The 23702-nt window shown below is 62.5% G+C and overlaps 1 protein-coding gene across 4 annotated transcripts; it reads left to right on the top strand.

The window, feature by feature from the left end:
- Window positions 1-857: 857 nt before the first annotated feature.
- CNOT3 (CCR4-NOT transcription complex subunit 3) lies at window positions 858-23566 on the top strand. Of its 4 annotated transcripts, none has more exons than XM_075915292.1 (18): window positions 858-1024; window positions 6041-6114; window positions 6548-6615; window positions 7009-7083; window positions 7567-7656; window positions 10376-10504; window positions 10912-11007; window positions 11324-11543; window positions 12706-12839; window positions 13363-13410; window positions 15406-15730; window positions 16072-16177; window positions 16251-16416; window positions 16493-16592; window positions 17140-17338; window positions 21326-21551; window positions 22347-22472; window positions 22794-23566. In XM_075915292.1, the coding sequence occupies exons 2-18, from the start codon at window positions 6090-6092 to the stop codon at window positions 22890-22892; spliced, it is 2232 nt and encodes a 743-aa protein (XP_075771407.1). In that variant the 5' UTR covers window positions 858-1024; window positions 6041-6089; the 3' UTR covers window positions 22893-23566. The 4 variants fall into 4 exon arrangements, with proteins under 4 accessions (XP_075771407.1, XP_075771406.1, XP_075771409.1 ...); XM_075915291.1 differs by having other exon boundaries at window positions 859-1024; window positions 13363-13419; XM_075915294.1 differs by having other exon boundaries at window positions 861-1024; window positions 13363-13419; window positions 21326-21458.
- Window positions 23567-23702: the final 136 nt, after the last annotated feature.

Below are 23702 nucleotides of genomic sequence, written 5' to 3'. Positions count from 1 at the left end.
GCCCTCCTGGGGTACAGGGGCAGTCCCCCTTGTATGGAAACTCCACCGCCCCGCTGTGCACACATACTACTGCCCTAGTCTGCCTCTCCCCCTGCCCCTCGCCCAGGGCTGGGGGCTGCTCTTGGCCTAGCCCGGCCAGGATCCCCATCCCATCCCCAAGGCAAGGGCTCCTGTGCTGTGGCATATACCCTTGCACACACACTCCCCCCCTCCAGGGTGCCTGGGGGGGGTGGTCACAGCAGCCCTTAAGGCCTGGTCCCTATAACTCAATATTGCCCAGAAGGGGGGAGGGGCTTTGCCAGGCCTTCAACTGAATTGGCTCCTTAGGATTTGAGTGACAACCACGGTGGACCAATGACCCGTTTGTTTTAACTCCGCCTCCCCGTTGCACTCTACTATAGTTGGTTCGTCGCCCGTCGTCTCAGCCAATCAGCGTCTGGCGAATCCACTAACCCGCCTCCCCTGCTTCGGCGGTTCGCTGCGATCGAGCAAGCCGCCCTCCCCGCCTAAGCCAATCAGCTAGGAGAGCGGCTTTATGGGCGGCCCTGCCGACTAATGGGGGAGACCGCACTTCAACGCGAACCGCCGCTTGCTTCCTTTTCCCTTGGGGGCGTGCCTCCCTTAGGCCACGCCCCGCACAGCCAATAAACGGGGAGGATAGCTGACGGGTGCGTGCCGAGGCCAATAGAAAGGAAGCTGCCAAGTGATTGACGGACCGAGGTGTAGGCAGTCCCCTCTGTGGCCGCGCCCTCCGCTCCTTCCACCAATAGGAGACCACAGCGGCGTAACGAGCGTTCCGCAGACCCAATGGGATGCGGCCGAGGGGGCGGGGCACTGCCCCGGGGCGGAGAGGCGGACGGAGGCAGCTGGCCGCCATCTTGGATGCCGCGGAGCCCGAGAGACGGCGGCGAGTGGGGGGAGGGGGTCGCGACCCGGCGGATCGGCGGCAGCATCGCGACAGGCGGCCCGCGAGCGGGGGGAGGGGACCGATCCCCGGGGCCCGGCCGGCCCGCAGGAGCCTCCGGTGAGGGGGGCCGGGGGGAGGGGCTATAGGGGCTGATGGGGGAGGGGCTATAGGGGCTGATGGGGGAGGGGCTATAGGGGCCGGGGATCTTGAGAAGGGGATGCGATGGAGGTCGCGGCTATAGGGGCGGGGAGGATCCGTGGGGGAGGGGCTATAGGGGCTGGAGGTTCCATAGGGGAGGGGGGGCTGGAGGATCGGTGGGGGAGGGGCTATAGGGGCTGGAGGTTCCATAGGGGAGGGGCTGGAGGCTCTGTGGGGGAGGGGCTATAGGGGCTGGAGGTTCCATAGGGGAGGGGGGGCTGGAGGCTCTGTGGGGGAGGGGCTATAGGGGCTGGAGGTTCCATAGGGGAGGGAGGGCTGGAGGATCGGTGGGGGAGGGGCTATAGGGGCTGGAGGATCCATAGGGGAGGGGTATAGCCGGCGAGGGGCTCTAAGGGCAGGGAGGAGCTGTGGGGCAGAGGTCTGGGGATATTTGGGGAGGGCTATAGGGGGCTGGGGGAGCTATAGGGGAGGTGGCTGTAGCGGTCTGGGGAGAACCTGTAGGGGGAGGGTCCCTGGGATCCGGCGTGAGAGGGGGGCCGTAGGGTCCATGCCAGGAGGTATTGGGATGCGATGGGGGGGGGGCACAGTGAGCAAGGCGGGAGGGAAAGGGGAAGGTGTGTTGCAGCGGGGAGAGGGGGCAGCGCTGGAGGTTCCTGGGGGTGAGGTGTTGCTGGGGCTGTAGGGGACGCACCGCTGTTGGGAAGTTGTACGGCAGTTCAGCAGAGGAGACTGGAGCAAGGGATCAGGGGTGTCTATCAGGACACCTAGGTTCCCCTCCCCCCTCACACAGGTTTGTCACTGGAGTCATTTCAGGGCACAGCACCCTCATGGACCATGGATGGGATTGTGTGTGTTGGGGGGGGGGGGTACAACCCTGGCCATGATGCCCGGAGGACAGGATGCCCATGAGAATTGTCCCTAAACCCCTCCATTGACCCTCCCTCCACTCCGCAGGGAGCTTGTCCCAGGAGCTTGCACCAGGGCAGGGAGGGGGGTGTCTGGAGAAACAGGCAATTGCTCACGTCTGCTCCTAGCCAGTTCTGGGGTTTATTTGCAGTGGCTGAAGCCCTGTATCCCATTCTAAGGCTGGCCAGTCCAGGGCCCTGGAGGGGTGAGACCTCCTGTCCATTTCTTACTCCCACCAGCCGCTCCCTCACTCTGGGACCATATCAGAGGTGGCACCCAGTCTAGAGGGCAGCCTCCCTTCCCCCAACCTCCTTTAGGGCTAAAACCTACAAGGCCTGTCCAACTCTTCTTCTCCTGACCTTCCCATCCACACCGGCCTCAAGGGATTTGATTTTGAGGCTCCCTCCCTGGGCATTTGCATCCCTCCTGGGGAGCCAGGACCCCAGCTTCAGAGCAGCAGCTAAACCCTTTTCCTTTTGGAAGCAGTCTGTGATTTTGGGCTTTCAGAGGCTGCCAGGCCACAGCCCCTTCCAAAAGCCTGCGCTTCCTTCGGGAGAACCGGCCTGTGGGTCTTCAAGTGACTTGAACCAAATAGCTGGTTTCTAGGAGGCTTACAGCCTGTTTTAAAGAGGTAGCCTCAGTCTGATCAATTTTGGGGCTTGCCTGGCTAGGGGGAAAGTGAGTGGGTAGCTTCCCCGATGGGCCCCTACCTCAGCTGTGTTGGAATCCCTCTGCAGGCCAGTTTCATCGGGTCTCCAAAGGATCTAAATCACTTTCCAGAGGCACCACCTGATGCTGCTCCCCCACGTGGCTCGACAGCTAACGTGTTTTCCTCATGCCAGTCACAGGGCAGGGTCTCTCTGCACCGTACAGACACAGGACAGCCCCTGCCCCACAGGGTGGGCAGCTTTACAGGCTTACTGAGGGAGGGTGGGGTACTTATGGGTAAGGTAGGGGATGGGGATGCCCTTTGCCAGCTTGCTTGCTGGGATTCACCAGGGTGCTGCAGTTTTCAGCGGGACATGGAGGCTGAGGTTCTCCCTAGGTCCTTGGGTGGAATGCCAGACCCCCAGGAAAAGCAGTGAGCAAATGCCTCCACAGTACCAGTCCGAGAGCCCCCTGCCCCTCACAACCGCAGTCCAGAAGCCCAGCTCCCACGCCTAAGCAAAGGGGCGGCAGGATGGAATCTAAAATGAGCAAATTTGTTCATGCCACTTGGTGCGTGATGGGCAGCGTGTGGCGTAACTGGAGGGAAGTGTAGGCTAGTGGTTAGAGCAGAGGCTGGGAGTCAGAACTCCTGGGTTCTCTGCCTGGCCTCTGGGAGGGAAGTGGAGGCCAGTAGCTAGAGCAGGAGGAAATGGGAGGGAACTCACACATTCTACTCCAGCCCCCTTTGTGCCCTGAGGTACAACCCCTCCCCAGCTTAGTTATGCCTCAGTTTCCCCCATCTGCAAAGCAGGCCTAGTAACACTCACCTCTCTCCATAAGCCTTGTACAAAGGGTACCCCCCCTGTACTGTTATTCTCCCCCAGAGCCTAGTCCCTGAGTCTTTATAACCTGGTCCTTTCCCAGCATCCCTTGCTGCAGTGCAGGTTGTGGTGGGGGGAGGGGCTCTCATGCTGCCTCCCAGTCATGTGTCTCTTTCACCTGTGTAGGAGCCACCCCCTTGCAGGCCCTAGACAGCCAGGGCACCTGTAGGTAAGCCAGAGCCCCTGGGCCTCTTGCTTTTGGGGGGCACAGGGGCTAATCAGTAGCCACGTGGGATGGTGGGAGGCACGTGCAGGGGCCCCTGGGGAGGGCTGCTGGGATCCTGGGGGCAGCTGGGGGTGGATCAGTGCCAGAGGGGCAGCAGGTCCCAGCAGCTTCCTCTGTGCGGCTTAACAAAGAGGAGGCTCGGGGCGGGGGAGGGGGGGGTGACTGTTCTCCGCCTGTGACACCCCCATGGGGAGCGAACAGCAGGCACCCGCCTCCCCAAGGCCCTGGCTGGGATTGGAAATAAAGGGCTGGTTATTACTGGGGGGAGGAAATGAATCCCTGGAAGGATTGGCTGGGGCGGGGCTGGCTTCTCCCTCAGTGGCAATTAGCCAATCGGGCCAGGCTGTGTGCCCTGGGGGGCAGAGGAGGTGATCCTTTGGGGAGCTGGCTGACAACTGTCCCCTTAAGCCTCGCGGGGGGTGTCAGATTAAGGGGCACGGCCAGCACCCTGAGGCCTCCCAGGTGTTGTTCAAAAGCAAAGGGCAGGACCCCAGGCCTCGGGGAGGGTCTGTGGTGTGTAAACCCCTCCGCCGGGGACGAGGAAGTGAAACTGAGGGAGCTGGTAATGGCCAGGCCCCCCAGGGAGGATAAACAGCCCCCCAGGGAGGATAAACAGCCCCCCTGTGAATCACCTGCCCCCCAGCTAGGGCACTGCTGGGGTGAGGGGCCCACGAGAGACATGGGCAGGGCGTATTGTGCTGGGGCTGTTCTCTGCTTCCCCCTGCCCCGGGCCCATAGGGAGCAGATCAGGGGCCTGGCTGAGCACCCGGCCCTGGGGCTGTTCTGCTTCCCCCCAGCCCCGGGCCCATAGGGAGCAGATCAGGGGCCTGGCTGAGCACCCGGCCCTGGGGCTGTTCTCTGTGCCCCACGGGCTGGAGAGTATCGTGAACTGCTCTGGGGCAGCTCTGACTCGCTCTGGGGGGCAGCAACTCACAATCCAAGGCAGGAAAGTGGCTTCAAGCTGCCGCCCCTACCTAAGAATCAGCCCTCAGGTAGGAAGTGGCCCAGGAAAAACAAGCACCGGCCCCACCTCTACCTCCTTCTGCCCAGCCACAGACGGAAGGGAGGAGGGTCCGGGCTAGCCAGGAGGCTGACCCAGCCCTGTCTCTGCGCTGTGTGAACACACGGGCTCAGACATCCCCCTGCCCCCCAGTCGCCCCCAGGGTAGCTGGTCCTGAGAGCCGGGCTGGCTCAGCTCAGACTCCAGTGTGATCGGTTGGGGACTAGCAGCCAGCCCCCCCGAACCCTGCTCTGGCCTCTGCCCCCCGCCTCTGGGCAGCTCACGAGCCGTGTTCCCTTGAAGCCAGTCCCAGGGCCACCAGCTGCCACCCCCTGGTGTGGGGCCTGGAGTAGGGCCAGGAAGGGATGGTAACCTGCAGGCCCCTGGTTGGCCAGGCCTCTGCCAGGCCAGCCACATGGTCCTCCAAGCCCACTGTTCCTGGCTTGTCTGGAAGGCTGCGGTGTGGGGCTGTGTGCACAGCGCTGCCCCCTGCTGGCGTGGGGTGGGGGTGAGCGTGTGGCTGTGTGCACAGCGCTGCCCCCTGCTGGTGGGGGGGAGTGAGTGTGTGCGTGTGCACAGCGCTGCCCCCTGCTGGCGTGGGGTGGGGGTGAGCGTGTGGCTGTGTGCACAGCGCTGCCCCCTGCTGGTGTGGGGGGGGGTGAGTGTGTGGCTGTGTGCGCGGTGCTGCCCCCTGCTGGTGTGTGGGGGATGAGTTTGTGGCTGTGTGCGTGGCGCTGCCCCCTGCTGGTCAGTGGGGGGATGCGCATGTGGCTGTGTGTGCAGCGCTGCCCCCTGCTGGTGGGGGGGATGAGTGTGTGGCTGTGTGCGCAGCGCTGCCCCCTGCTGGTGGGGGGGATGAGTGTGTGGCTGTGTGCGCAGCGCTGCCCCCTGCTGGTGGGGGGATGCGCATGTGGCTGTGTGCGCAGCGCTGCCCCCTGCTGGTGGGGGGATGCGCATGTGGCTGTGTGCGCAGCGCTGCCCCCTGCTGGTGGGGGGATGCGCATGTGGCTGTGTGCGCAGCGCTGCCCCCTGCTGGTGGGGGGATGCGCATGTGGCTGTGTGCGCAGCGCTGCCCCCTGCTGGTGGGGGGATGCGCATGTGGCTGTGTGCGCAGCGCTGCCCCCAGCTGGTCAGTGGGGGGATGCGCGTGTGGCTGTGCGCAGCGCTGCCCCCTGCTGGTGGGGGTGTGAATTAACAGCTGTAGTAAGGGCTAGGAGGAGGGCCTGGCTGGCTCCGGGGCAGGGCAGTGGGGGGGGTGGCTGGTTGCTGGCCGAGGACACGTTGCCATAAGCCCTGCTTGCCGTTCCCTGCAGCGTTGGAGCTTTCTGAAGCATGAGGAGAGCCCCTCGCCAGTGACCGAACATGGCTGACAAGAGGAAATTGCAAGGTAGGGCGGCTCTCCCCTCCGGCTGCCCCCCACCCTTCTTGGGTGTGAAGTGGGCGCATGTGGCAGGGGGCAAAGAGAGAGGGGCCTCTTCCCCCTCCCTGTGTGTGTTCCCTGCCTTGTGAGAGCCGCAGTGGCGGGGCTGCCTTAGAGCGGGGGGCCTGGGCACCAGGACTCCCGGGTTCTCTCCCTGGCCCCGAGGAGAGTGGTGTGTAGTGGTTGGAGCTGGGACTCCCGGGTTCTCTCCCTGGCCCCGAGGGGAGTGGTGTGTAGTGGTTGGAGCTGGGACTCCCGGGTTTTATTTGTGGTTCAGATCACTGTGACCACAGAGCTGTCCCTTCTCCCGCCCCCACGCTTCGTGCTGGGCTGAGGGGTGTCAGGGCAGTAATTGGGCCAGGCTGGGGCTGGGGCTGACTCCTGCCCCCTGCCCCCCCAGGTGAAATCGATCGGTGTCTGAAGAAGGTCTCCGAGGGGGTGGAGCAGTTTGAGGATATCTGGCAGAAGGTGAGAGCTCCCCCCTTTGACTTGCTCGCCCCCCCCCCTTGGCTCGACCCCTGACCCCTTCCCCCTCCCCCCCCGGCTCCTGCTTCCCTGGCTCGGTCCCCCTCCCCATTCCCCCAGCTCAGTGCTCGCTGCCTGCCTGTCTTGTTCTCCCCCCCTGCATCCTCCGTCTGCTGCCCCACGCTCATCACCCTCCACCTCCCTCCCTGTCCCCATCGCCCCAGAATGGGCAGCCCCTCCCCCTTCTCGCTGTGGCTAGGGCAGCCCAGCCTGTCAGGCCTCAGCCCACCCTGGGGCACCTGGGCTCCCATAGACACCCCACCCCGACCCTACGTGGGCTCAGGCACCGCCAGCCTGCCAAGCGCTCTCTGCCCCCCGCCCGTCTCTCGCCCGCAGCTCCACAATGCGGCCAACGCCAACCAGAAGGAGAAGTACGAAGCTGACCTGAAGAAGGAGATCAAGAAGCTCCAGGTGGGTCCCGCGCGGCGGCTGGCTGAGCCCGGGGCCACCCACCCCCGAGAGACAGTCCCTGGAGCCCTGCCTGCGCTCACCACTGCACTTCACTCCCCTCCCCAGCCACAGGGAGAGACCCCAGGAGGGCTAGCGCCCCGCCTCCTGCTCTAACCGCTAGGCCCCACTGCCTTCTCAGAGCTTGGGGACAGAGCGCAGGCGTCCTGACCCCACCTGTCTCTCCCTGGCCTGCCTTTCTGCCCCCCCTCCGAGTCTCCAGTGAGATCCGTGTGCTCCCTGGTACATCGGAGTCTCACCCCGCCTGGCAGGGGGCCGCCTCGCTATGGGGTGAACTTTCCAGGAGCCGGACGTCCCCGCTCCCTCCCCCATGTCTGTGCCGGGTCCAAGTCAAGCGAGGAGAGGGGCGGGCGCTAAGGGCCTGTGTCTCTCTTCCCCCCCTCCCCCCCCGTCCACCCCTCCCTTCTCTCCACCCCATCTCCGCAGAGGCTGAGGGACCAGATCAAGACGTGGGTGGCTTCGAACGAGATCAAGGACAAGAGGCAGCTGATCGACAACCGGAAACTCATTGAGACGGTAGGAGGCTGCTGTGGTAATGGTCAGGCTGCAGGGCGGCTGCCTGTCGGGGTCAGGAGGGAAGTTTTCCCTCCACTCCAGGGCTGCAACCGGTGGGTTTTTTGAGCAGCTGAGCTGGTCCCAAGAGCTGCCTGCTGGGTGTTTCTTGCTCGCTTGCAAGAACGTGTCAGATTTGGGGGGTGGAGAGCGTCTCCCTCCAGCGTACGGGGCAGAGACCCGGGGAATTTTCTGGCCCCTCCTGCCCAGCCTGGGGCATGACTCCAGCTGTGTGGATCCCAGGATCGGTGGCCCCTTGGTTTTAAAGTCTCGGGGCGAGGGATGGGGGATCAAAGGGCTGGCCAGCTGATCTGTGAAGTCTGGTGGGGGCGGGGGCATGCTGTGCCCCACTTCCCGACTGTCAGGGAGGGGCGGGGGAGCAGGCCTGCTAGCCGGCTGTGTCTGGAGCTGGTGCCTCACGGGCCAGCTGAGACCGGCCCTGGCGATACTGCACTGGGGGAGGCTCAGCCCTGCAGCAGTGGCAGCGGTGGAATCACTAGAGGAATGCCAGCATGCTTGGGCTCTCCTCTCTGCTCTGGGAGAGCGGTGCGGTCTAGTGGTTAGAGTGGGGGGGGGCTGGGTGCCAGGTCGCCTGGGGTCTCTCCCCATCTCTGGGAAGGCAGTGGGGGTCTAGTGGTTAGAGTGGGGGGGGCTGGGTGCCAGGTCGCCTGGGGTCTCTCCCCATCTCTGGGAAGGCAGTGGGGGTCTAGTGGTTAGAGTGGGGGGGGGCTGGGTGCCATGACGCCTGGGGTCTCTCCCCCTCTCTGGGAAGGCAGTGGGGGTCTAGTGGTTAGAGTGGGGGGGGGCTGGGTGCCATGACGCCTGGGGTCTCTTCCCCTCTCTGGGAAGGCAGTGGGGGTCTAGTGATTAGAGTGTGGGGGGGGGGCTGGGTGCCATGACGCCTGGGGTCTCTCCCCCTCTCTGGGAAGGCAGTGGGGGTCTAGTGCTTAGAGCAGAGGGCTGGGTGCCAGGATGCCTGGGGTCTCTCCCCCTCTCTGGGAAGGCAGTGGGGGTCTAGTGGTTAGAGTGTGGGGGGGGGGCTGGGTGCCATGACGCCTGGGGTCTCTCCCCCTCTCTGGGAAGGCAGTGGGGGTCTAGTGGTTAGAGTGGGGGGGGGGGCTGGGTGCCATGACGCCTGGGGTCTCTCCCCCTCTCTGGGAAGGCAGTGGGGGTCTAGTGGTTAGAGTGCGGGGGGCTGGGTGCCAGGTTGCCTGGGGTCTCTCCCCCTCTCTGGGAAGGCAGTGGGGGTCTAGTGGTTAGAGTGGGGGGGGGGCTGGGTGCCATGACGCCTGGGGTCTCTCCCCCTCTCTGGGAAGGCAGTGGGGGTCTAGTGGTTAGAGTGCGGGGGGCTGGGTGCCAGGTTGCCTGGGGTCTCTCCCCCTCTCTGGGAAGGCAGTGGGGGTCTAGTGGTTAGAGTGGGGGGGGGCTGGGTGCCATGACGCCTGGGGTCTCTCCCCCTCTCTGGGAAGGCAGTGGGGGTCTAGTGGTTAGAGTGGGGGGGGGGGGGGGCTGGGTGCCAGGTTGCCTGGGGTCTCTCCCCCTCTCTGGGAAGGCAGTGGGGGTCTAGTGGTTAGAGTGGGGGGGGGCTGGGTGCCATGACGCCTGGGGTCTCTCCCCCTCTCTGGGAAGGCAGTGGGGGTCTAGTGGTTAGAGTGGGGGGGGGGCTGGGTGCCAGGTCGCCTGGGGTCTCTCCCCCTCTCTGGGAAGGCAGTGGGGGTCTAGTGGTTAGAGTGGGGGGGGGCTGGGTGCCAGGTCGCCTGGGGTCTCTCCCCCTCTCTGGGAAGGCAGTGGGGGTCTAGTGGTTAGAGTGGGGGGGGGCTGGGTGCCAGGTCGCCTGGGGTCTCTCCCCCTCTCTGGGAAGGCAGTGGGGGTCTAGTGGTTAGAGTGGGGGGGGCTGGGTGCCAGGTTGCCTGGGGTCTCTCCCCCTCTCTGGGAAGGCAGTGGGGGTCTAGTGCTTAGAGTGGGGGGGGGGGGCTGGGTGCCATGACGCCTGGGAGCGGGGTCTAGTGGTTAAAGCAGTGGGGGGCCAGCTCTCCCTGTGGCACTGCCACCCTAGCACCTTTTCTGTGGGGCCAGCCTCCCCGAATGCCCACGGCAGGTCTCCAAGCACCGGGGAGGGATCCGTGTGTTGGTCATTCCAGCGATGCCCCTGGGATCCCGGAGCCGGTCCCTGCCCTCCGCACAACCGTCCCGGGGAGCCGGGCCGGGGGACTGGACGCGGGGTTAGAGCGCGGGGACTCGGCGACGGCGGGGATCACGCCCCGCGGGCACCGGGGTTCTCTCCCCTCCGGGAATCGGCGTCTGCTCACCTGAGCCCGCCCTCCTTGCGGCTAAGCCACGCCTCCTGCAGTGATTGGCTGATGGGGCAGTGTGACATCACAGAGGGCAGCCAGCTGGCAGGGCGGGGCCGAGGAGTGGGCTCTGGAAGGGGCAGGGCTGGGGCCCCGAATGACAGGGGGCGACATGGGCTAGCGGTAGGGGCTGGCTGCCTGGACTCGGGGCGGGGAGTGGGGAGGAGAGGAGCCAGGGAGAGGCCGTCAGGCGTGGCCACCCCTGTGCTAAATCTGCCTTGCCCAGGACATGACTGGGGGGAGAGGGCAGCCCCTGTGTGTCTTGGGACCCCCCCCCCCCCCCACATTCCCAGCCACTGAGCTCCACCCCCCGCCCCGCTCTCTGCTTCCAGCAAATGGAGCGGTTCAAGGTGGTGGAGCGGGAGACCAAGACCAAAGCCTACTCCAAGGAAGGGCTGGGGCTGGCGCAGAAGGTCGACCCGGCGCAGAAGGAGAAGGAGGAGGTCGGCCAGTGGTTAACGGTGAGGCTGGGGGGGGCACAGGGAGGGGCCAGAGCTCAGAGGGAACGGGGGCGGTTCGTCCTGAGCAGCCCCCACCCTAGAGGGGCAGCGTCTCAGCGCCGGGCAAGGTGTCTGCGTATAACCGGCCCTCAGGCCCGCCCCCAGAGGAGCCGGGTCTCCGTGCTGGGTGAGGGGTCTTCATGCCCCACCCCAGAGGCGGTTGCACCCCAGTGCCGGGCGTCTGGGTTGCTGCCTTTCTGCCAGGCAATTGCAGGTTCGTTATTTGCCTGCGATCTTCAGCTAGGGACCACCAGAAACGGGGGTGCGACTGCCGGGGCTTCGGGGGGGCTGCAGGTGGCCAGCAGCCGGCCTGGGTGAGCCCCCCAGGACTGTGCTGGGAGTGACTGTGGTTCCCCCCCCCCCCTTAGAACACCATTGACACGCTGAACATGCAGGTGGATCAGTTTGAGAGTGAAGTGGAGTCGCTCTCGGTGCAGACGCGCAAGAAGAAAGGGGACAAGGATGTGAGTGGCCGGGGCACCGGGCGGCTGGGTGCGGGGAGGCGGCACGGTAAGAGGTGAGGGCAGGATCCAGGACTCCTGGGTTCTAGGAGGGGAGTGGGAGGCAGTGGTTAGAGCAGGGGCTGGCCACCAGGGCTCATGGGTTCTCCCCGGCTCTGGGAGGGCGTGGGGGCTAGTGGAGATGAAGGGGTGGTCAGTCTGGCCTGTGTGCTGAGAGCAATGGGGTTCTGTGGGCCGTGGCGGGAGCAGAGGCAGGGTGTGAACCGGGCGGGGGGTGTTCGTGGGCCCGTGTCCATCCACCCCCACCACCTCCCCGCAGAAGCAGGACCGGATTGAGGGGCTGAAGCGGCACATCGAGAAGCACCGGTACCACATCCGCATGCTGGAGACCATCCTGCGCATGCTGGACAACGACTCTATCCAGGTGGACTCGATCCGCAAGATCAAGGACGACGTGGAGTATTACGTGGACTCCTCGCAGGACCCCGACTTCGAGGAGAACGAATTCCTCTACGACGACCTTGACCTCGAAGACATTCGTAAGTGTCCCGGCCCCGGCGGGGCAGAGATGGGGCGGGCGCCCAGGTCGTCCGCACGGCTTGGCCCGGGCCCCCCAGCTGATATCGGCATCCTGCTTGGGCTAGAGACCCCCGAACCAGAGAGAGGATGGGGGCAGCTGAGCTCGTTTATCCCTGTTCGGCCCGGTGCCACCCCACACTGTTCCCCCAGAGACCCCTCTGCCTGCTGCTTTTCTCGTCCCACGGAGCCTCCGTTCCCCCTTCGTCCCCACTGCCCTGTCTGCGGTCACACGAGGGCATCCCGGTGGATTCCCAGCTCCCCTTGCTCGGCTGCGGGTGCCTTCGAGGGTTGGGATTGGCCCTGCCTTGGGCAGGGGCCTGGACTTGATGACTTTCTGAGGTCTCCTCCGACTCTATGGTTCTATGAGGGTGGCTTTTTCCACGGTCCAGCGGTGGCTCGGCTTTGGGGGGTGGGGTGGGGAATCCACCCCCTGCTGGCAGCAGAAATCCTCCTCCCCTTGCAGTTTGGGGTCCTTCAGGCCAGCCCGTCCCCCCTCTGGGAAACTCTGTTCCTCCCCTGCAGTGACGCCGCCCCCGACCGCGTCAGCCGAGTTCACTAGCGCCCCCTGCTCTCCAGATCTTGTTCCCTCCTCCCCCAATCCCTTGTCCGTTTCACACCCTCGATCCGCCCCCTGGGGGTCAAGCCGGGGGAGCTGCTGCTCGGAAACCCTGGCCCGGCTTCCCCCCTGGGCTGTGATGGATTCCCCCCTCCCCGCAGTGACCCCCCAGGGCTCCGAGGTGCCCTGTGTCTGGCAGCGGCTTTGCAGACAGGCCAGGACACGTTCCCGGGCGTCTGGAGGAGCTGGGGCGCTTTGCAGCAGCTAGCGGTTGGGCGACAGGCCTTAGGGGTTGCACCCAGAGCGGTTTTCTCCGAGGTGTGCTCAGGCCATTTGAGTTGCCAAAAGTGAGCTTCGAAGAAAGCCCCCCCCCACCCAAGCCCTATTGCCCGGCCAGAGCCAAGTGTCCCCCAGGCAAGCAGGGAAGCCGGCCCAGACCGGGGAGGTGTCGCGAGGCCTGGGAGACCTCCGCTTCCCGGGAAGGCCCCAGGCCCTGGTGGGATCCCGGCGTCCGACTCCCAGCCCGGCTGCCTAACTGCGTCTCGTTCTGGTCCCCCCCTTTCCAGCACAGGCTCTGGTAGCCACCTCCCCACCCGGCCACAGCCACATGGAGGATGAGATCTTCAACCAGTCCAGCAGCACTCCCACCTCCACCACCTCCAGCTCGCCCATTCCGCCCAGCCCTGCCAACTGCACCACGGTACGGCCCCAGCGCACCCCTGGGCACGAGGGGACTGGCCGAGGCCCCAGCGCCCCCAGCCAGCCGGGGGCTGGGTCAGGGCCCTTTAAGGAAGGCAGCAGTGCCCTGAAGATGGCTGAGACGCAGGACACCTGGCTCTGGGCGGGGGTGGAGTCTAGTAGATAGAGCTGAGAGCCAGGAGGCCTGGGTTCTCTCCCTGGCTGAGAGAGGAGAGTAGGTTCTAGTGGTTAGAGTGGGGCTGGGGGGCTAGGATCTCCTAAAACTCTGGGTGGGGAGTGGGGCCTGGTGGTTAGAGCGGGCAGGCGGGGGGGAGCCAGAGGTAGGGGGTTAGAATGGGGGGGCCCCAAATAACTGCCCATGGCTGAGCCAGACCAGGCCTCCGGCGCCATGGGCAGGCGTCGCCCAGCAGAGGCCCCCCAAAGACAGGAGGGGGACCAGCGTGTCGTGTGCGGGGTGACTGGGTCCTGCCCCCCCGGGGCGTGAGGGGGCGAGCGCCGGCCAACCCCCATTTCCTCCCCCCCAGGAGAATTCGGAAGACGACAAGAAGAGGGGGCGGTCGACGGACAGCGAGGTCAGTCAGGTGAGTGACGCGGCAGGAGCCGGGGGCCTGCCCCAGGACTCCTGGGGTCTCGGCCCGGCTGGGGGAGGGAGCAGGGTGCAGTGGTTAGAGCAGGGAGCTGGGCTCCCTTGGGGCTGGGCCTCATGAGGGTTTGGTGGGGACTTCGTGAGGAAGCCCAGGAACATGGCAGCTGCAGCTGGGAGTGGGTGGGGCTGCCTTAGCCCCGCCTCCTCCGGCTCCTTGTTGGGGGGTTTGGATCACATGGGCCCTTGGCCCCGCCCCCTCCCAGCTTCCTTCCAGTGAGGCAGAGGGAGGGGCGGGGCTGCCTGGGCTGGCCCTGGGAGGCTGCAGGGATGGCAGCCATGGGGCTGGGCTGCCCACCTGCAGTGAGCTGGGGGAAGGGCTGGGCATGGGGGTGGGGTTAGAGTTGGGGGAGGATTCGGGGGGGTTCAGAATGGGGGGCTATGGGACTCATAGGGTAAGCTCAGAGTGGGGGGCTGTGGGGTTGTGGAGCTGGGAGAGGGCTCAGAGGGAGGGGACCGTGGGGAGCCATGGGGCTGGGGAGGGCTCAGGGGGAGGGGGCTGTGGGGAGCCATGGGGCTGGGGAGGGCTTGAGGAGGGGGCCGTGGGGAGCCATGGGGCTGGGGAGCCATGGGGCTGGGGAGAGCTCAGAGGGAGGGGGCCGTGGGGAGCCATGGGGCTGGGGAAGGCTCAGAGGGAGGGGGCCGTGGGGAGCCATGGGGCTGGGGAGGGCTCAGAGGGAGGGGGCCGTGGGGAGCCATGGGGCTGGGGAGGGCTCAGAGGGAGGGGGCTGTGGGGAGCCATGGGGCTGGGGAGGGCTCAGGGGGAGGGGGCCGTGGGGAGCCATGGGGCTGGGGAGGGCTTGAGGAGGGGGCCGTGGGGAGCCATGGGGCTGGGGAGCCATGGGGCTGGGGAGGGCTCAGAGGGAGGGGGCCGTGGGGAGCCATGGGGCTGGGGAGGGCTCAGAGGGAGGGGGCCGTGGGGAGCCATGGGGCTGGGGAGGGCTCAGGGGGAGGGGGCCGTGGGGAGCCATGGGGCTGGGGAGGGCTCAGGGGGAGGGGGCCGTGGGGAGCCATGGGGCTGGGGAGGGCTCAGGGGGAGGGGGCTGTGGGGAGCCATGGGGCTGGGGAGGGCTCAAGGGGAGGGGGCTGTGGGGAGCCATGGGGCTGGGGAGGGCTCAGGGAGAGGGGGCCGTGGAGAGCCATGGGTCTGGGGAGGGCTCAGAGGGAGGGGGCCGTGGGGAGCCATGGGGCTGGGGAGGGCTCAGAGGGAGGGGGCCGTGGGGAGCCATGGGGCTGGGGAGGGCTCAGAGGGAAGGGTCACATTGGGGGCGGGGCGTGGGGAGCCATGGGACTGGGGAGGGCTCAGGGGGAGGGGGCTATGGGGAGCCATGGGGCGGGGGAGGGCTCAGAGGGAGGGGGCCGTGGGGAGCCATGGGGCTGGGGAGGGCTCAGAGGGAGGGGGCACATTGGGGGCGGGGTGTGGGGAGCCATGGGGCTAGAAGAAGGGACCATGCCCCCCCAGCATGGCTCGGTTGCATGGAGGCTGTGGGGCCCGTGGCTCCCTGTGGCAGGGCCATTGGGCTCTCAGGTCCCTTGCATGGCAGGTTCCCGCTTGCGGCTCTGGGGGCCAGGCAGGGGCGTCCTGTGGCCCCAAGTCCCCCTCCCCCCCCATGCTGTGGCCAGCGCGTTTGTACAGGGCCCGGCCCCACGGAACCGTCACGGAGCCAGGCCGGAGGGAACGGCGCCGGGTCCCACCAAGGCCCTGGGTCAGGCCCAGCCCCCTCAGCGAGTCTGCCTGGGAGCCAGGCCGCCTGGGTCCCCTCTACATCTCTGGGAGGGGAGTGGGGACTAGTGGTTAGAGCTGAATGTCTTAGTTCAACCCTTGGCTCAGAGGGCAGGGGGGCCTAGTGGGCAGAGCAGCGGGACTCCTGGGTTCTCCCCCCAGCTCTTGGGGGGCGGGACTAATCCCCGTCTGTCCCCGCAGTCTCCCGCGAAGAACGGTTCGAAAAGCGTCCACAACAACCACCCCCCACCGTCGCCGGCCGTCACCCCCAGCTACCAGCTGGGCAGCAGCTCCAGCACCTCCTCCTCGCTGGGCAACGGCCCCGGCTCCGGCAGCAACGGGGCCCTGTCCAACAGCGGCGGGAGCGGGAGCGCGGGGGCCAAGGCCCTCCCGGCCCCCGGCCACACGCCCAGCACCCCCACCCCCTACGCCCAGGCTGTGGCGCCCCCGCCCCCCGGTGCCAACGCTTCGCAGCCCCGGCCTCCCAGTGCCCAGCAGAACGCCAGCAAGCAGAACGGCGCCACCAGTGAGTGCCCGCGCAGAGACGAGCTCCCCGGTGTGGTTAGAGCCGGGACGCCTGGGTTTTCTTCCCAGGTCTGGGAGGGGAGTAGGGCCTAGTGGTTAGAGCAAGTGGGATTGGGAGGCAGGATTCCTGGGAGAGGGGGCTAGTGGTTAGAGCGGGGGAGGGAGGAGGGTCAGGAGTCAGGACTCCTGGGTTCTGTCCTCAGCTCTGGGAGGGAGTAGGGACTAGTGGTTAGAGCCGGGGGTGGGGCGTGCTGGACTCATAATGGCCAGGGGGTTAGAATAAGGGGAGCTTCCCTGCCCCCCCCGAGGTGCTCCCCCCTCAGCTGTGTGCCACCTGCCCAGGTTACAGCTCCGTGGTGGCTGACAGCTCGTCCGACTCCGTTCTCAGCAGCAGCGGCCCAGCGCTCCCCAGCCAGCCGGTGGCCCACAACCCGCCCAGCAGCACTGCGTGAGTACCCGCCCGGTGGCCTCACCCCCAGGGCCCCGCCAGCCACCTGCTGACGCGCTCTCCTCTCCCCCAGGAAAGAGCCCAGCGGCGTCCCCGCCCCCCCCAGCGCCAGCTCCGGCCTCCTGGTCCCCATGACGGTGAATGCCCCGAGCTCCCCGACCCCCCCCTTCTCCGAGGCCAAGCCGGGCCAGCCGCTGCTCAACGGGCCGCCCCAGTTCAGCTCCACGCCGGAGATCAAGGTGAGCGCCCCTTCCACGTGGGGGGGGTGGGGGGGGCACCAGGCTCCCACCCACCCATCCTGTTTGTCGCTTTCAGGCACCCGAGCCCCTGAGCAGCTTGAAATCCATGGCAGAGCGAGCAGCCATCGGATCCAGTATAGAGGACCCAGTGCCATCGCTCCACCTGGCAGAAAGGGGTGAGGGCTTCTGGGTTCTCTCCCCAGCTCTGGGAGGGGAGCGGGGTCTAGTGGTTAGAGCCGGGGGGTGGGGGCTGGGAGCCTGGACTCCTGGGTTCTCTTCCAGGCTCTGGGAGGGGAGCGGGGTCTAGTGGTTAGAGCGGGAGGCAGGACACCTTGGTTCTCTCCCAGGCTCTGGGAGGGGAGCGGGGGTCCAGTGGTTAGAGCCAGGGGGCGGGGGCTGGGAGCTGGACTCCTGGGTTCTGTCCCAGGCTCTGGGAGGGGAGCAGGGGTCTAGTGGTTAGAGTAGCAGGGAGCTTCCTGCAGTCCCATCTGCAGCTTTCATGCCTTGCTAGAGGACAGGAAGGGATCTCACCCGTGCACGTGGTGTCCCAGCCCAGCAGGCTGCATTCGGAGTCCCAGGAGAGGGGTCCCTCCGTGTGCAGCCCCTTGCCCCATCCCAGAGGGGGGGCCAGGGGAGGGAACGCTGTGTGGATGGGTTTGGATGCTTAGCGCCCCCACGGCTCTGTGGAATCTAACAGGCTGTCACCTGCCCCTTCCCCCGTAGATATTTTAATTAGCAGCACGACCTCCCAGCCGGCCTCCAGCCAGCCGCCCATCCAGCTGTCGGAAGTGAACATCCCTCTCTCGCTGGGTGTCTGCCCCCTGGGGCCGGTGCCCCTCACCAAGGAGCAGCTCTACCAGCAGGCCATGGAGGAGGCAGCCTGGCATCACATGCCTCACCCCTCCGACTCGGAGAGGATCCGGTAAGATGCAGCCCCCCCCAGGAGCGTTGGGGACTGGGGGAGAGCAGGATGCCTGGGGTTGGTCTTTGGCTTTGCAAGGGGAGTGAGGTTGGGAGGGGCGAAGGGGGGCTGGAAGTCAGGATAACTGCGCTCTTTCCCAGCTCCGGGGGAGAAGTGGGGTCTAGTGGTTAGAACAAGGAAGCCGCAAACCAGGACTTCTGGGTTCTATCCCCAGATCTGGAATGGGAGTGGAGTCTAGTGGTTTGAGGCAGGGGGTGCACCTGGGTTCTCTCCCTGACTGTGGAATGGTCATGGAGTTTAGTAGTTAGGTGTGGTGGGGGGGCTGATCGGGAGCCAGGTCTATACGGTTCTGTTCCCGGAAAAATCATGGAGGGGATCCTCAAGGAATCCATTTTGAAGCACTTGGAAGAGGGGAAAGCGATTGGGAATAGTCAACATGGATTCACCAAGGGCAAGTCCTGCCTGACCAACCTGATTAGCTTCTGTGATGAGGTAACTGGCTCTGTGGACATGGGGAAGTCAGTGGATGTGATATACCTGGACTTTAGCAAAGCTTTTGATATGATCTCCCATGGTATTCTTGCCAGCAAGTTAAGGGAGTATGGATTGGAGAAATGGACTGTAAAGCAGATAGAAAGCTGGCTAGATTGTCCGGCCTAACAGGGAGTGATCAACGGCTCGGAGTCTGGTTGGCGATCGGTTTCAAGCGGGGTTCCCCAAGGATCTGTTCTAGCGCCGGTTTTGTTCAACGTCTTTATTAATGACCTGGGAGATGGCAAACCTCAGCAAGGTTGCAGATGACACTAAGCCGGGGGAGAGGTAAATTGCAAGTTCATTGGATTTTAATGAATCTCTAAACTCAGGGGTTGTACCATTTGACTGGAGAATTGCTAATATAGTTCCTATTTTTAAGAAAGAGGGAAAAAAAGTGACCCGGGTAACTACAGGCCTGTTAGTTTGACATCTGTAGTATTCAAGGTCTTGGAAAAAAATGTGAAGGAGAAAGTAGTTAGGGATATTGAAGTTAATGGCAATTGGGACAAATTACAACATGGTTTTACAAAAGGTAGATCGTGCCAAACCAACCTGATCTCCTTCTTTGAGAAAGTAACAGATTTTTTTTAGATAAAGGAAATGCAGTGGATCTAATCTACCTCGATTTTAGTAAAGCATTTGATACAATACCTCCTGGGGAATTATTGGTTACATTGGAAAAGATGGGGATCAATATGAAAATTGAGAGGTGGATAAGCAACTGGTTAAAGGGGAGACTACAGCGGGTCATACTGAAAGGTGAACTGTCAGGTTGGAGGGAGATTACTAGCGGCGTTCCTCAGGGATCAGTTTTGGGACCAATCTTATTTAATCTTTTTATTACTGACCTCGGCACCAAAAGTGGGAGTGTGCTAATAAAGTTTGCGGATGACACAAAGTTGGGAGCTATTGCCAATTCAGTAAAGGATCGGGATATCATACAGGAAGATCTGGATGATCTTGTAAATTGGAGTGATAGCAATAGGATGAAATTTAATAGTGAGAAGTGTAAGGTTATGCATTTAGGGATTAATAAGAAGAATTTTAGTTATAGGCTGGGGACACATCAGTTGGAAGTGACGGAAGAGGAGAAGGACCTCGGAGTCCTGGTTGGTCACAGGATGACTATGAGCCGCCATTGTGCCATGGCCGTGAAAAAAGCAAATACGGTCTTGGGATGTATTAGGCGAGGTATTTCCAGTAGGCATAAGGAGGTGTTAGTGCCGTTATACAAGGCACTGATGAGACCCCATTTGGAATACTGGGTGCAGTTCTGGTCTCCCATGTTTAAGAAGGATGAATTCAAACTGGAACAGGTACAAAGAAGGGCTACTAGGATGATCCGAGGAATGGAAAACCTGTCTTATGAAAGGAGACTCAAGGAGCTTGGCTTGTTTACCTTAACCAAAAGAAGGCTGAGGGGAGACATGATTGCTCTCTTTAAATATATTGAGGGATAAATACCAGGAAGGGAGAGGAATTATTTAAGCTCAATACCAATGTGGACACAAGAACAAATGGATATAAACTGGCTACCAGGAAGTTTAGACTCGAAATTAGATGAAGGTTTCTAACCATTAGAGGAGTGAGGTTCTGGAACAGCCTTCCAAGAGAAGTAGTGGGGGCAAAAGACCTGTCTGGTTTTAAGATTAAGCTAGATGGGTTTATGAAGGGGATGGTTTTATGGGATAACATGATCTTGGCAACTAATTGACCTTTCACTATTAGTGGTAAAAAGGCCAATGGTGGGATGATAGGAGTTACTGAAGAGAACTTTTCCTGGGTGTCCGGCTGGTGAGTCTTGCCCACATGCTCAGGGTTCAGCTGATCACCATATTTGGGGTCGGGAAGGAATTTTCCTCCTGGGTAGATTGGCTGAGGCCCTGGAGGTTTTTCACCTTCCTCTGTAGCATGGGGCATGGGTCAGTTGCTGGAGGATTCTCTGCATCTTGGGGTCGTTAAACCATCATTTGAGGACTTCAATATCGGAACTATGGGTGAGAGGATTATTCCAGGAGTGGGTGGGTGAGATTCTGTGGCCTGCATTGTGTGGGGGGTCAGACTAGATGGTCATAATGGTCCCTTCTGACCTTAAAGTCTATGAGGTAGGTACGTTGGAGGGCAGGGGTGGGGTCCAGAGTGACCCAGACACATTGGACGATTGGACCAAAAGAAATCAGATGAGGTTCAACAAGGACAAGTGCAGAGTGCTGCCCTTGGGATGGAAAAATCCCAAGTATTGTTACAGGGTGGGGACCGACAGGCTAAGCTGCAGTTCCCAGGTCCTCTTCTGCTGGATAACAGCAGATGAGAAGCTGGATGAGAGTCAACAGTGGGCCCTTGTAGCCAAGAAGGCTAATGGCATATTAGGGGGCATTAGGAGGAGCATTTCCAGCAGGTTTAGAGAAGTGATTATTCCCCTTTATTTCGTACTCGGGGGGCCACATCTGGGCTACGTCTAGACTGGCATGATTTTCCACAAATGCTTTTAACGGAAAATTTTTCCGTTAAAAGCATTTGCGGAAAAGGGCGTCTAGATTGGCACGGACGCTTTTCCGCAAAAGCACTTTTTGCAGAAAAGCGTCCGTGCCAATCTAGACGCGGTTTTGTGCAAAAAAAAAACCCCGATCGCCATTTTCGCGATCGGGGCTTTTTTGCACAAAACAAATCAGAGCTGTCTACACTGGCCCTTTCGTACAAAAGTTTTGTGCAAAAGGACTTTTGCCCGAACGAGAGCAGCATAGTATTTCCACAAGAAGCACTGATTTCAGACAGTAGGAAGTCAGTGTTCTTGCAGAAATTCAAGTGGCCAGTGTAGACAGCTGGCAAGCTTTTCCGCAAAAGCAGGTGCTTTTGTGGAAAAACTTGCCAGTCTAGACACAGCCCTGGAGTATTGCGTCCAGTTCTGGGCCCCCCACTACGGAAAGGATGTGGACACATTGGAGAGGGTCCAGCGGGGAGCAACCAAAATGATTCAAGGGCTGGAGCATACGACCTACGAGGTGAGGCTGAGGGATTTCAGCTTCTTTAGTCTGCAGAAGAGAAGAGTGGGGGGGGGGGGGTGTTTGATAGCAGCCTTCAACTATCTGAAGGGGGGTTCCTGAGTGGAGAGAGGCTGTTCTCAGTGGTGGCAGATGGCAGAACGAGGAGTCTCAAGTTGCAGTGGGGGAGGTCTGAGTTGGAGATTAGGAGAAACTCTCCCCCTAGGAGGGTGGGGAAGCACTGGGATGGGTTCCCAAGAGCGGGGATGGAATCTCCATCCCTAGAGGTTTTTAAGTCCCGGCTTGAGAGAGAGGCCTGGCTGGGCTGATTTGAGTTGGGGTTCGTCCTGGTTTGGCCAGGGGGCTGGACTCGCTGACTCCTGAGGTCTCTTGGAGCCCTGTCCTGTTTCCAGTAGACCCGGTGTTGCACCTCCTCCCATAAGGCTGTCTAACACTCTTCCCCCCTTTGCAGACAGTACCTGCCCCGGAACCCCTGCCCGACCCCTCCTTACCACCACCAGATGCCTCCGCAGCACTCGGACACGGTGGAGTTCTACCAGCGGCTCTCCACGGAGACGCTCTTCTTCATCTTCTACTATCTGGAGGTACAGAAGGGTCCCCTCTGCAGGCTAGAGCGCTCTATAATCCCGCCCTGCCTGGCCGCCGCTGCCGCCTTTCCCTCGGGCAGGAGGGGCGAGGTGGGTGAATGCTGCCAACATGCCCCCCCTCCTGCTGGCTTTGTGCATTGTCCACCTGGCACCCCACTCCCTCCCTTGTGCCCCCCCCCCCCATACCTCTACCACTGGTACCTGCAGAGATTCACACCCCCGTTAGCCACCAGAGATTGGTATGTGCAAGGGGAACTCCCCTCCCTGCAGGTGGGAATGGTACGTGCCAAGCCCCCCCCACACACACACGCACACCTCTGTCCACCTTTCCCTGGTATGTGGGAGGGGCTGATGCACAGTTCCCATTGGCCATTCCTGTGACTGGTACATGCCCACCCCCATAGATGGACCGCATGGGACAAGTGTGTGTGTGGGGGGGGGGGTATGTCTCCTCCCCACCCTGCACTTGGTACATGCTGACTGGTGTTACTGCCCTATGTCACTAGTCAGTTGCTTTCCTCCCAAGCAGGCTGCTAATGGTACATTCCCCTTCAGCCCTGCTGCCTTGGGTACTTAGCAAGCCCACCCCCATGCTAGTGGTATGGGCTGAGCCGCTCCCCACCCCCAATGTCCTATGGTCTGTTCCCAGCTGCCTCCTGTGTCAATGGTACTTGCCAAGCCATTTACCATCTCCCACCATGTCCAGGGGCACGTTCCCAGCACCTCCCCCCTCCCCAACCAGTGGCACATGCTATTTGCTCCCGAGTCCCATAATAGGGTCCCTGGGCCCCCCCATCCCGAGCCAGTGGCACGAGCCGTCTGCTCCCCCAGGCCCCGGGGTGGGGTCCCTCTGCCCCCGCTGTGAGATGCCCGGTTCTCTCGCAGGGTACCAAGGCGCAGTACCTCGCAGCCAAAGCCCTGAAGAAGCAGTCCTGGCGCTTCCACACCAAGTACATGATGTGGTTCCAGCGGCACGAGGAGCCCAAGACCATCACGGATGAGTTTGAGCAGGTGGGTGCTCGGCCTCTATCCCTTCCTCTCCCAGGGTACTGCCCCACTGGGGAATGCAGCCACCTCTGGGGTGGGGCCACTGACGTGGTGGAAGGGATTCAGGGAGGCCCTACCATAACAAGCCAGTCTGCTCCCCAAGGCAGGCTCCTCCATAACAAAGCAGCCCTCTGAGCCCCAGCCCCCATGGAGCAACCCTACAATAACAGTGGGAGGTGTGCCGTGCTCTACACGCAGCTGAGACCTGGCCATGCCCAGCCAGCACCATAGGCTCCTTCTGTCTGTCCGCCTCCATCTGCTGATGCCTTGTCTCCCACCCCTCAGGGCACGTACATCTACTTCGACTATGAGAAATGGGGCCAGCGGAAGAAGGAAGGGTTCACTTTCGAGTACCGCTATCTAGAAGACCGCGACCTGCAGTGACGCCTGCTCACCCCCTATGGGGCGCCAGCCTTCCAGTCACGCGGGCGGGACATTGGGGTGTGGGGGAAGGAACAAGAACCAAACTTGCTGCCTCCACCCCCTTCTACCATCCCCCCGGGCGGGGGCCCCTCCAGCCATCCGAACCCTTTAAATGCATGCAGTTTTAAAAGACAAGAACAAGGGGCGGGGGGAGGAATCAGCCATTCCCTGCCCCCCTTCTGGGGTGTGTTGAGGGGCGGGCAGAGGGACATGCGCAGATGCAGAAAGTGAACAAAGAAATCTCGGAGGGGGGAGGGGTTAAAATCATTTGGCTTTTTTTAAAAATTAAAGCAGCAAAAAAATTCAGCAGAATTATTGTAACCCCCAAAAAATCCTACTGGGGGACCTCAGACCCCACCTCTCTCAATTCTCCCCCCCCCCCCCCTCCCATTTGCCTGTTTTTTGTCTCTTCCCCCTTTCATGAGCTTTCGATCCAGCCCCAGAGCAGCTCGGCTGGGTTTATCTTGGGGGGAGGGACGGATAGGAATTCATAAGGGGGGGCTGTTTCTCCAGATTGCTTTCCCCCCCTTCTCCCGAGGTGCTATGCAGCCGTTGTGAGGGCCGGGTGTTTAAAATATTTTTCGTAACCCTATTTTCATTTTGGAAAATATTTATGAATAAATAGTTTTATATGATGTCTTCTCACACAAGAAATGGGGGGGAAGGGGGGGGGAAAGGCACCAGCAACCTGCAGCTTTTCTTTCTGCACTGCGGACAGCGTCGGAGAGGTAAGGGCAGGGATGAGACACGAGTCCTGCTGTAGGGTTCGCT

Source organism: Pelodiscus sinensis, unplaced genomic scaffold (assembly GCF_049634645.1).
Source record: "Pelodiscus sinensis isolate JC-2024 unplaced genomic scaffold, ASM4963464v1 ctg34, whole genome shotgun sequence".
Taxonomy (NCBI): domain Eukaryota; kingdom Metazoa; phylum Chordata; order Testudines; family Trionychidae; genus Pelodiscus; species Pelodiscus sinensis.
Note: the sequence above shows the minus strand (reverse complement) of the source record. Positions and strands in the feature narration are given on the sequence as shown.

Excerpts from the sequence above, each read along its gene's own strand:
- CNOT3 (XM_075915291.1), top strand. The coding sequence starts at position 6,090 with ATGGCTGACAAGAGGAAATTGCAAG. Across the intron at positions 6,616-7,008 it reads TTGAGGATATCTGGCAGAAG|CTCCACAATGCGGCCAACGC; the intron begins GTGAGAGCTCCC and ends TCTCGCCCGCAG. Across the intron at positions 16,178-16,250 it reads AACCCGCCCAGCAGCACTGC|GAAAGAGCCCAGCGGCGTCC; the intron begins GTGAGTACCCGC and ends CCTCTCCCCCAG.